This window comes from Monomorium pharaonis, chromosome 8 (genome assembly GCF_013373865.1).
Source record: "Monomorium pharaonis isolate MP-MQ-018 chromosome 8, ASM1337386v2, whole genome shotgun sequence".
Classification (NCBI taxonomy): domain Eukaryota; kingdom Metazoa; phylum Arthropoda; class Insecta; order Hymenoptera; family Formicidae; genus Monomorium; species Monomorium pharaonis.
This window is the reverse complement of record NC_050474.1, coordinates 12,981,523-12,995,057: the sequence shown is the minus strand read 5'-3', so window position 1 is coordinate 12,995,057 and position 13,535 is coordinate 12,981,523. Positions and strand designations below refer to the sequence as shown.

General features: G+C 34.7%; 1 protein-coding gene across 1 annotated transcript; it reads right to left on the bottom strand.

The window, feature by feature from the left end:
- Nucleotides 1–1,790: 1,790 nt before the first annotated feature.
- LOC118646919 lies at nt 1,791–2,591 on the bottom strand. The gene has a single exon (XM_036290866.1). It carries the CDS (start codon nt 2,589–2,591, stop codon nt 1,791–1,793), a length of 801 nt encoding a protein of 266 aa, XP_036146759.1.
- Between the last annotated feature and the right edge of the window lie 10,944 nt (nt 2,592–13,535).

Sequence of the window (13,535 nt, the reverse complement as noted above, 5' to 3'; positions counted from 1 at the left end):
ATCTATGTGGCCCCGCAGGGAATTCGCATTAAATTGAGCTATGCAAAGTAAATGCCGAGAATCACTGTTACCATGCGAGACAGGTGTCAAAGAGCGAACAGAGGGTGTACATCAAATGAGCCTACATATTAAGATCGTTCTTGGAGTCAATGCGAATAATCGGGTCACCATCAGAGCGCCTGACCTGGATGTGACCGTCATTGACCCAGACATACGCATAAGATCTTTCTTTAGCCGTACGCTTTGTGAGCTGGAGCAGCTCGTAAGTAACTTTAGGGAGAAACTCATTTACGTAAACCCTTCGATCGGAACCATTACTACAAATATCGCCCTGAACAAGCGTACGTCGCACACGCTTCCTGGTTATAACTACGTCTCGAACGGAGCGCAAGGTTAGAGCAACAATAATTGAAGTTGTGGATGATGCAGGCAACAGTTGATCGCTGGATGCCACTGATAGAGTCCTTCTGACAACAGTTCTTGCATCCAGAATGTGGCAGGATAATTTCGGTATGTCAAGGGTCTTGAAAATATTACGTGCGCAAGCCATAGGCGACACAGACATTGCCGCCGGAATACCCGAAACAATAAGCAAGTGCTCGGTATGATTCAATGCAGAGTGATGGGCCTTGATCTCACTTTTCAAATTTCGAACTTCATCCACAAGAGTGGTACTCTGCCGCTCCAATACCGCAATTTGCTGACTATTGCGCTCGACACTGCTAGCAATGCTGTTTAACTGACTAAGTTTATTATTGAGTTAGTCATTAGTACTACGCTGTTTTCAACGAAAGCTGCAAATCTCGTATCAGTCTCTTTAAGTTGAGCCATCAACTTGATCAGCAGCTTATTAACAGAAGTGTCTGTTGCAACGGTATCAGTGGCGACATGCGCCTGCAATCTCGACTGAGCAACATCACTCACGGCGGAAGCCATTCCGACAGAGAGAGAGAGAGAGAGAGAGAGAGAGGGAGAGGGAGAGGGAGAGGGAGAGGGGAGATGGCTCGGAGCGGTAGCGGGAGAGGGAGAGGGAGAGAGGAGAGGGAGAGGAGAGGGAGGGGGAGAAGAGCGGGTGAGGGAGAGGGAGCGGGCGCGGCGCAGGAGAGGGCGCGTGGCGCGGCTCGACGCTGAGAGCGGATCTTTGTCCCTGGGGGATTCCGTCTCTGGCGCCGACGGGATTTCTCGGGACTTTCAGAGTGTCGCGCGGCTTTCGCTCTCTCCTCTGGGAATCTCGCCTCCTCTGACTCCTCTCCTCGAGCGCGACGGGCGCTCTCGAGCTCGAGCTCTCGCTCGCTCCTCCGCGTCGCTCCGCAGAGGGATGCTCGTGTTGTGAGAGTGTGTGATTGCAATAATTTAAATTCTATGATAATATAATTAGTGAGAGAGCGCGAGGGGTGACAGCGTCTTAGCGCCTTAATAATAAAAAGAGAACGGAATGAAAAGAATATACTTTTAAAGATAACCTTTAATTATTACTGTTGCAATCCAGGGGGTTCGAGCTTTCCCAACAGGAGTTTTATTACATACGCGATAATGTTAATTTAATACCGATAGTAGGGCGTACACGCTGGTACCCCGTGCGTGTGAATTCGCGGAGAGGGGAGCGCTCGGCGATTTTCGATGGAGCGAGAGCGTGGCGCGGAAGAGTGAGATGGAAAGATATATTAAATAATTTTCGTCGAACGTAACAGTAAGTTTCCGCAGAACTAGCAAGGCGTAGAAGGAATAGAATCTTTATCAGGTGAAGAATTTTTAATGAACTTCTTACCATGAGAATTCCTGTTAAACTTTTAAGTACTGATCTTGGGTTTGCTTTGTTTAGATTTTACCAATGCAACGGTACCAGGTATCTCTGATTTTTGATTCTGAATCAAAGATGTATCGTGCTTCAGATTGATTAATTTTTGACATTCAATTGCAAGATCCTCTGTAGTAAGCGTGTCTGGCCTGGTTTCAATAAGATTGAGTAGCTTCATGCGAATATTAGCATCCGATGGAGATCGAAGACCACATGCAAAAATCAAACATTTAAATTGATCAGCAGTAATAGTAGAGATCTTAAATTCTTCACAGCGCTTATTAATTAAAGCAGCGTAAGCTAGGAAATCTTGATTTGATGATTTCAAAGTATTCATACAATTGAATCTTTGATGAAACAAAGAAGTTTTTTTTCCAAACATATGTGTAAGTTTGGCGATCGTAGTTTCAAAATCAAATTCTTTATATTCTTTAGGAAGAATAAAATCTACGTACTGCTTATGAATATTTGTGCTTAACTGTCGTAATAAAAGTCTTACTTTTGCAGCATCATCTAAATCGTTAACATCTACCTGGAATAATCCTTTGTAACGAACAAACCATGCGTCGAAAGTAAGTCCATTCTCCGGATCATAAGTGAATTCCGAGAGCTGGCCAATGATTCCATTTTTACTTCTCTTTGCGGCGCGCCTTTGGATGACCAGAAATGCAGAGATCTGATTCATAAAATCTTCTTGCTGGCGTTTCTGTTCCTGTTGCTGTTGCATAAATAACTGTTGTTGCTGTTGCTGTTGATGATCAAGAGCCATTAATGCTTCTTTGAAAACATCCATTTTGTAGACGAAGCAATAAACGAATTAATTCCAGAATCCTCGTCGCCACTGTTGTATTTCTTCAATCACCTTAGACTGATACTTGTGTGCTCGTATTTAATTATAATCGTTTAGATTAAGAACTCAATTAATGAAATAAATATTTAAATTAATAAAGTGAATTAGAAGATCAAGCGTGAGAGTGAATGGAATGAATGAATATGAATATTCAAAAGATTGAAAGAATCAACGTTGCTAGGAAACAGAGAACAAGGAATAAAGAAAGGTTTTGTTGCTAAATTAATCATGATCAATCTTCAGATCATTCATTGGCGGCGGCAACAAAATGTCTACATACACAATTGTTAATATTATTGCTTATATTTTTGCTTTTGATTTTTTTTAGATGAAGTATTATCAATATATAACAATTTTCAAGAAATACATTTTTCTAAGGCTGTGAGCGAGTGGTTCAGACTTAGTAAATTACGTCTTTCAAGAGATCAGAAGTATAGATATTACGCGCGCTGACCGGTATACTCTCCGGCCGCGAGTCAGCTGTCAAATCGGCGATGTCGATCGGCGGCGGCGGTCAGCTGTCTGGAACCGGGCAACGGAATTGACGGGAATCAACAAACAGTTGTTAAGAGGCATCGAGCCAGTTCGGTCGTTAGTTGTAAACGCTTCTAATAAAGTCGTTCGTTTTGAGAGTTAAAAGAGTATTTCCTCATTTCCGCGAGCGCGCGCGTAACAATATGATATACATGCAAATGTAAATGATCCTCCCGAAGAAAACGAAAATAAATGATTCATGTTATTATATATTTAGTGCATGTATACGCAATGTATAATGTATCTATATCTGTTTTTTTAGTTTTGATACATTATGTTTTTTAAATTGTATGATACATTACTTTTTTTATTTTCTGATACATTACGTTGTTTGAAATTTTATAATACGTTACTTTTTTAATTTTGTATTAAAGTTAAATATTAATTTTATATAAATAATTTTATAAATGTATGTATAAATAAAAAATTTATCTAAAAAATGTTTAGTGTATAAATGTTTATTAAATTCTTCCAATCTGTCGGCAATAAATATCACAAAATTTCAACAAGTAGAAATTTTTTATTATATAACATTGTACAGTTCTATAAAATTCTACTAAATATTAATATTATATAAATTTATTTAAGCGGTAAGGCCACCTTGATACCTCAAATTTTAAGACATTTTTGAAAATTCTTTCTATTAAAAATACACTGTGCAGGTAAAAAATTTTTTGGGCGTTTATTCTACATTCAAGAATATAAAAAATATTTTTTAAAGATTTTAATATAAATATTGAGTGCGCGACGGCCATTTTCCGTACATGGTTTTTGCTCGACATGCAAAACGGTGTGCACGATTACTCCGCAGTGGTGAGGCCTGGAACAAAAAACCAAAAATATTTATTTTCTACATGATGAAAAAAAGTAGCGCACATAGCCGTTTTGAAAAATATACATTTTTATTAAAATAGCTACAATTTGAAAAAAAAGCCATTTTTCGCTTAAAAAATTTGAATAAAAGCGATAGCGGCAAAAATTTTTAAGATATCGCAAAAATCCTATGTAGCGCTTTAGATAATATTGAAATAGAGATCTGGTAAAAAATTCAATCGGATAAAAATTGGCGACGTTAGGCTGCACACCGTTTTGAAAAATGCTGTTTCGAGAAAAACGCGTTTAAAGTTTTTTGTAACGATTTTTTAAGTATAAAAAGCGGGAAAAAGGTTACATTACCATTAATCACCCAGATAGCACAAGTACATCCTATGTACGTACGATGGACGTCCATTCCAGACTTTGTGTACGTCCAATAGATATCCATATTGTGTACATTGGACGTCCACTGTATATCCATTTGCAACTGCACTGGACATCCATAAGACATCTTTCACTGGACGTTCATGGACGAATTTTTGACACTTTATGGACAAAATTCGAACATTTAATGGACACACTTCGGAGGGAACCTCGCGAACCCGAAAATTCTGATTTTAATGAAACTTGGCATAAATGTAGAGGGGGTGAATACATAAAATTAGAAATTAAAAGTTGGTGCTTATAAACGGTTTAAAGGGTTGAAACCACCCTTCAAAAATTTTGGGTTTTTGCTTTTTCTCGATATATCTCGTAAACTAAACAAAATATAAAAAAATGTTTTATACAAAAGTTTTACAGTATAAATACTTTTATTTAACTACGCTGTTTATTTTTCGAAAAAATAATTTTTTTAATTGAACTTGTTACATACTACTTGTGATTTTTATGTGTATAATCTATAGGATATCTTAAAACATTATAAGGTATAACATATTTTTATTCTGAATAAACTAATAAACTTTTGCATAAGACTGTAAAATAATTTCTCTTAATAAATTAATTATTATTTAATTATACATAACATTATTATATTTACCGTCGCTCGTTCTTCTACAGTTGTCTCAATGGTTAAAAAGAAAGTAATAATACCAACAGTTTGTAATATTTATTTATTATTATAAAGTTTAATTATTAGTTATTAGTAGTAATTAATAAAATATTTTTTAAGGCGCCTTTATTTTATGAGGTACACTACAATTTACACACGATATTTCCATGTTGTTACATGACTCAAAGCGTTGTCCATACATTCTATATCTACTTATCTTGTTTATGTCTCGGGGCGTATTACATATTGAAATTGCATAAATAAATGTAATAAAAACAATAAAAAATGTAAATATAATAATGAATGTATTTATAATTTGCGAGTGTATGTTAATACTAATCTTATTTACGTCTAAAAAACGTCAGTTATATCTACGTCTAATTTTAGAAGTTTTCTACACGTAAATAAGATTAGTTTGTCATTATCAACTATTAATAAAAATTTGAAAAACGTTGCGTAAAAAATCACGTGCGCATTTAGTATATTCGGAGAGATTATTTCTTGAAAGTTTTTAACTGTACTGTTTTTTTACACAATATAACTGACACAACGAATTTGGTTAAATATGTTGTGATGGCCGTTCCTCGATATATCCACTCTTGAATCAGACGTACTTAAAAAGATTATGAAATCGCGGCGAAGATAGTTGTATATGAGTTAAAGATTGCAATTTTATAATATTATTTCTCAAGTGTAAATTAATATCGTAATTAAATAATACGACACGATCACTGAACTTTCTTACAAAATTTTTCCAAATTCTGAACCCATAAACATCAAGAGGTTGAATCATTCCTGTGGTCTTTTTTGGTATAGTTAAAATTCGCACATCTTTATCAGATGGCATAAATTCTTGAAAGGTTGGATAATGTCCGGTCCAAGAATCTAATAATAGCACACTGAAGCTTCCACTTATGGGTAAAAATACATTTGTAAACCAAGATTGAAAGTATTCTCCAGTTAATTTACCCGATTTCAATGCAGCGATGTAAATGTTTGCAGGCCTGAACAAGGTTTCTTCAACTCGTGGACCAAAATTTCCACTAACTTCTTTCAAAACCAAATAGAGAGGTGATTGTAATTTTCCGTCTGCAGAAACTATGGGCATTATTGTATAACTATGTGTTATTGCTGACGTTGATTGAATTAGAGTTTCAACTGTTTTAACACCCTGTGTGGTCAGCGTTCTGCCTGAATGAATCTCCAAATTAAATCCACTTTCGTCAGCATTGTATATATTTTCTATTCCAAAAAGGCCAATAAAGGATTTTACAGTAATTATAAATTCTTGGCATGCGGCTTCTAATTGTTCTTTGTCTCTTATTGTAGAACGGTTTATAAATTTTGTATTTTCCTGGATACAATTCCATATTTTTTTTTTTTTATTTAATATCCACGTTGCTCCTTTAAATGAAGGAAGATCTATTTGTTTTTTCGCTTCTAACGCCCATCGTCGCAGATCCAAGTTATGAATAATCCGTTGTTCATCATTAGCGTCTTTAAAATGATTTAAAACATATTGGGATATAAGTAACAATTTTTCTCTACGATTACCTCTTCTTTGTAGATTATTTTCCCATCGATATAATTGTGTTAGGGACTTCACCTTTCTGAAGCGACTTTGCACTCCTGAAAGAGAGTATGGGCCTTTTTTTCCACTTTTCCAATATTCGACGGCTTTTCTTTTACAGCTACTATTTAAAATTTCGTCTTCTGGTTTACAATTATTTTCATTATCAGGTTCAAAATCGTCATTATCATTTTCTAAAAATTCTTCCTTTTCATCTGATACATATTCTATGTCAGGTAAATCCACTTCCCAATAATTTTGAAATTCTAAAGCAGTATCAGTGTGTACATCAAATGATAAGTCATTCACTGCATTTGTTATAATATCTTTTATCACATCACGTAATTGTATTTCTCTTTCATTTACAGGCGTTGGTGGAATATGTATAATTTGAAATAAAATAATTAACATATTAAGAACATTCGCAACGTTTATGTGTAACATTATGCTTCGCGTAATTAAAAAGAATCTAACAGAAAAATCAAGCCACGTTAGATGTAACACTGGTGTACTGACCAAGCATACGTTAGACTTGATACTGATGTGAAAATGACGTGTAACATCATTAATAAAGATATCAAACTTTAATACGTGATTTCCATTTCATATATGATATATACCGTGATATGACGAATATAAAACTTGAATGTGAAATATGTGACGTAGACAGAATGAACTGTGTGAAAGCAACGTTATTACTCTAATATTGCGCACCTGTTAGATGAAAACTAATACATACAGGGATGCAGATATAAATATATAGTATTATAACATAGATAATATATAACATACATAATATACACATAGATGATATAAATAGAACGTAGTATAAGATAGTATAATTATTTTATAAATGCTATATACATAAAAGTCAATTTTATTGAAAATTTATTTTAATTAAAAAAAAAATTTTTTGTTTGAAAAATGAATAGCGTAGTTAAATGAAGGTATTTAGGCTGTAAAACTTTTGTATAAAACATTTTTTTATATTTTGTTTAGTAAACTAAACAAAATATAAAAAAATGTTTTATACAAAAGTTTTACGGCATAAATACCTCTATTTAACCATGCTATTTACTTTTTTCAAAAAAATTTTTTTTTTAAAGAAACATTTTTTTATACTTTGTTTAGTTTACGAGATATATCGAGAAAAGACAAAAACTCAAAATTTTTGAAGGGTGGTTTCAACTCTTTAAACCGTTTATAAGCACCAACTTTTAATTTCTAAATTCATGTATTTACCCCTTCTACATTTATGCCAAGTTTCATTAAAATCAGAATTTTTGGGTTCACGAGGTTCTCTTGTGAGTCAATAATATAAAGTCGACTTTCTGGCAAATTCATAGGCTTATAAAATTTATGTTTAATGTTTCATAAAATACTCATTGAATATAATAGATGATAAATTATACAATACAAAATTTGAAAGATTTCTGTTTTTTTAAGAAGAAAAAATGGATAAAAACGAATCCAGGTACGAACATTCATTAGACATACAATATTTATTCATATATTAATTAATTATATAAAGAGGAAGCAAATGGACGTCCATTGGACGTCCGTTTATTATTAGCCAGTATATGTCTTAGAATGGACGTTCATTAAACGTCCGTTTTATGTTCATGGACGTATGGTCGAAAAATGGATGTAAAACGGATGTCCATAAGACGTATGGTGCTATTTGAGCAGCGATGCCTGCACCATATAATTATTCGAGCAGTTTTTGCGGCATCCGACAAACGGCGCTCGGCATACTTGATACGCGTCTCGTCTGTCGTGAAACAAAAATGGGAGTGTCCGAAATGGTCACGCGTAAATTTGACCACGTTCGAATTGGCCACGTTCGGAATGGTCACGGAAAATGTTTTTTTGACATTTGCTAAATGATTTTTTAAATATTTACTAAACATATTTACAATAAAAGCAAAAAATTGATTGCATTATTAAATAATTTTTATAAACTCAACGTAATCTCATCAATCTAATAAATTTCTACGATAATTTTGTAAAGGGGAGAAGACTATACATGTTTCAGTCAAGCCACAGTACCTGTTAGAACATATTTAATTTCTACGCCTGAAAAAACGGTCACCCATCAAAATGTCAATCATTCCCGTTGCTTGACTTCGAAGACCGTACGCATCCTAATGCTTCGTGATGATCCATAAATACTTTATGTTAACGCATACATATTTGTTATACATTATTTCAATATATGTTGTCAGAAGGATGAAACATGTATAATTAACTTATATCTTTATAAATAAATATAAAGTATTACAATTTTTTACTGATTTTCACATATGCGAAATAGTATGTGAAATATGAAAAGGTCTATTTTTGCTCTGTTCGTAAAAAAATAAAAAATAAATGTCATTTTTTTATAATTTTTGAGTATTGTTAACATGCCATATTGTTTCAATAAATGCAATGTTGTCTTAATCTCCACTTTCTTTATGTTCCGATGTTTTAATTTGTGCCTCAGAGATTTTATTTATACGCTTTTGTGACTCTTTTATTACATAGATTCACTTCCTCTTTACACTTGATTTACGCTACATAATTAGTGAAGCTTCCCAACCATAATTTAAATATTTGTTGAAATATTATTCTAAACAACTTTTTAAATGCAAAATAATTATTACATAAACATTAAATAAATGTTACGTAAATATTATTTTAAACAATTTATTAAAATATTAATTAATAATAAATAAACATTAATTAAATATTATATAAATATTTGTCCTAAATTATTATAATTATTACTTAAATATTAAGTCAATATTAGATAAATAAATATAAAATATTATTTTAAATATTTTTTTGAAGATAAAGTAAATATATAACATAAACATTAAATAAATGTTTTATAAATATTATTTTAAATGATTTATTAAATTGTTAAATTAATATTAAATAAATATAAATTAAACACATTATATAAATATTTGTCCTAAATTATTATTTCAAATAATTAATCATTGTAACATAAATATTATATTAATATTTAAAAAATATTTTTAAAGTATTACTTTAAATATTATTTTAAAGATAAAATAAATATTATACATAAACATTAAATAAATAATGTTACGTAAATATTAGATAGATATTTATTAACTGCGTCCCCTCGGGGTTTGCAGACTCAACCAATATCATACATGTCATAATATCATAATCCACATCTACGATTTAATACATCTTACGTATCACAGACCCACCTACGCGCCCTGGCCATTGTGCGACCTTTACATACTTTTAACTCCCTTCCCTTCTCGTCCCCACTAGGTCCTTAAAGTCCCCTTTCCCTCCTCTCCTGGTTCATCCTTTCTCTTTCTCCCTTTTCTCCTCATCCTCTTTCCTTCCTTCTTTACGTTCCTCGATCCTCGTCGTCCATTTCCTTCTTACTCTCTCCTTTCCTCCATCTATTGTCTCTCCTCTCGCTTCTTCCTTCTCTCATTTGTTCTCTATCCTCCTTAAATTTCTTCCGGCCTCCGTCTCTCCGCCACCTGCTTATCTATAAACCTTCTTAATCAACTTTAATTCTTATTTGACCGATTATTCTTCCCCCCTATTCTCTCTATCCTGTACCACGACCTGCTACTTGCCCATCTTACTTCTTCTTCCCTCCCTTCCCCACGCCTACACCCCTATCTCCACCTTTCCCCCTTCTTCTTTCTTAGTCCCTTTCCTCCTCTCTCCATCTATCCCCCTCTCCGTCCCAACTCCATTTCCTTTCCTCCACCCACAACCCTCTGTTTGTAACTTCCACCTTTTTGCCCTTCGCCCTTTCTCTTCTCGCCACCTCTAAAATCCTCCATCTCATTCTTCTCTCCTCCATCGTCAAATCTTCATCCACTCCTATCCCCCCATTTCACTTCCCCTCCCCTAGCCAGTATCTCCTCTCTATTCACCTCCCTTTCCATTTCCGCTATCAATACCTATCTTCCCCCTCCCCCTTCCTTTCCTCCACCGTGTCCAAAGCCACCCTCCTTTCCAACACCCTCTCCATAATACCCTCCACAAAAAACTTCCTCTCTTCTTCGTCCTCCCCTTTCACCCCTCTCCACACTACATTTTTCTCTCTTCTTCTCCTGTCCTCTTCTTTCCCTCCTGTCCTCCGTCTCTCTCTCTCATCTAATCTGCTCCTCATCCTCTCCTCTATCTTCTTCCTCCTGTCTATCCTCTTCCTCCATTCTTCCTTCTTCCTGCACTCCTCTGGCTCCTCTCCCCTCCGTCCTTCTCCTCCCCTCTTCTGTCTCCTTTTGTCCATTCTTCTTTCTCGGTACCTCTGGCACTTCACCCTACTCCGTCTCGATGCTCAATATTCCTCTCCATCTTTTATTTTCGTTCTCTCTACCAATCTCCTTCTTCCTCTTCCTATCGATTTATCGAGATCTCGCTCCACTATTACACCCTCCTTCTTACTATCTTTCCTTTCGCTCTTTCCCGACGGACTACGTGTTTGTGAACGCCTGCGTTCCCAAACCCGTTACCACCATCCTTCTCTTCGCTCTGCATCCTTCTCCTCTTTCGATCATTTGACGCCATCTGCCGTTCTCCTGCATCACCAACATCCACCAATCCCTGCACCCGATATCAAGTCCAACGTCTTTCTCCACTACCTTTGCTGTCACCCGCCTTCATGCTCTTATTCCTTTTTCCTGTCTCTTCTTACACTCCAGTCGCGCTTGCGCACTGCCTTCCTTCTCTATTCTCCGCATCTTCTTCTGTCTTATACCTACTCCAAATTTTCTTTACTGTCTCCTCTTCTACCTCTTCCGCTCACTTCCCTCCAATGTCCGGTCATCCTTTTCACTTCTTCTTTCTTCTCATATCGCTCTTCTCACTCCTCCGCCTCTTATCCCTCCGCTATTATCACACACTTCCGCGAGAAGACCTCTCCTCCGTTCACTCTCCTGTTACGTAAATATTATTTTGAACGATTTATTAAAATGTAAAGTCAATATATTAAATAAATATTAATTAAATATTATATAAATATTTGTCCTAAATCATTATTTTAATAATTAATGATTGAAATATAAATATTAAATTAATATTAAATAAATATTTTTTTAAGTTTCATTTTAAATATTTTTTTAAATATAAAATAAATATTAAATAAACATTAAATAAATTTTGCGTAAATAATTTTCTTAAACTATTATTTTTAATAAAAAATTATTTTTAAATATTAAATAAACGTTAAATAAACATTTTATAAATATTTTTTCTAAATTGTAAGGAAGTAACTGTGATTTGATTTTCGCGCCTTGTTGGCGGTGGCGCTTTGATAGTGTTCTCCACAAGCGCCACCGTAGGCGTGCATAGTGATTGGTCCTCGGGCCTACAGGACCTCCGATTGGTCCGTGAATTACGGTCGATAGTTCGATTAGTTGCACTGTCGATCGTAATATATATGTGTGTTCGTTCGTTTTAAGGAATGATATAAATAGTGGCGGTTTTGGGTCGTCGGCATTTTGGACTTGTAAAATTCGTTTTGGGAATAAACCATCTAAAAAGAAGTAACCTCTGCGAGTTCTTATTACCTAGCTGTAGGCGAGAGACTTAAATCTAGTCTCCAGTCCTTACAGCTAAAATATTCAGAAGTGGGATAGTGAATCGCGTGGGCATCCTCACGGTCACGTTCGCGATTTTGCCGTTACGATTTTGTGTATAATCTCGCGTCCGGGCTCTACGGCGAGTAGTTCGTTGTGCGACATCATCCGCCATTTTTTTCTGAAACATTCTCGCGATCAACGTTCCGCATCCGCGCGTGTTGTCTCAACCGGGCGTTCGTACTACGTACGTATAAACAATGGTAAATACACCCAGATAACACTTAAATATTCTATAAACGTTTTATGAATATTCTTTAAGAATATTTCGAATATTCTATATTATGTTACGTCCGGCAGACTCCACGATTTCCCTTCGCCAGAAAAACTAATAATTTACAAAAGAAATTCCGTTTCAACGGTCTCCGATAATTTTTATTGCATCTAGGATTAGTTTGTTAGAAACGTAATGACAAACATAGATGGACGAAACGACCAAGTAGATAATTCCGACTCCTTTTGAATATTGAGTCAACAAATCATAAATTCTGAAGATAGAAATTCAAAAACAAACATGGGATCTAAGCAAAGTTTCACGTTTCCTCACAAAAAAATGAGCAATAAAGTATCTAAACATAAGCAAAAAATAAATAACCGTTTCCTCCATCTGCAACCCATACCGTAGCACGTCTAGCACGATAGAAAAAAAATTATTTATCTCTTAAACCCAAAGGGAAGATAACCTACGCGATAGGTCGGATCCCTTCGATAAAATTAAAAGAATGTGGGAGGAAACAGAGAAACGACAAAGTACCCAACATATGATTGGTCAAAAAGGAAAAACTATTTCTCCAATAAGAAAACTTAGAATTCACCCACCACACAATCCTGAAAAAGAGTCCTACCAGTTAGAATATTTGAACCACCTACATCTGGATCCTCCCCTTGTAAGACTCAGTATATATAATGTCGTGAGTAATGAGAGTAGTAGTAATAGTTGAGCGGTCAGTTAGTAGCAGTCAGTAATAATGTCAGTAATAGTCAGTAATAATAGTAGTAGTAGTAATAGTTTGTAATAATCAGTTAGTTGAGAGTAGTTAGTTGTGAGTTCAGTTATGTTTTTAGTCAGTTAATAAGAGAGTTAGTTAGTAATCATGTAGAATCAGTGCGCAAGTAAACTTTAGTGCCGTTCCATCCGGTCAAGAAATCCCTTCGATTCCAACGGATTTATTCGAGAACCAGTAATGAGTAAGTCCTACAATCACAATTTCTTTCTTTGTTTTTACGTTACTCATCTATTTCCTTCCGTTTTAATTTTTTAAGACACGTTCCTATTATTTTATAAATAATTT

Coding starts and splice junctions, on each gene's coding strand:
- LOC118646919 (XM_036290866.1), bottom strand. CDS start 2,591: ATGGATGTTTTCAAAGAAGCATTAATGGCTCTTGATCATCAACAGCAA.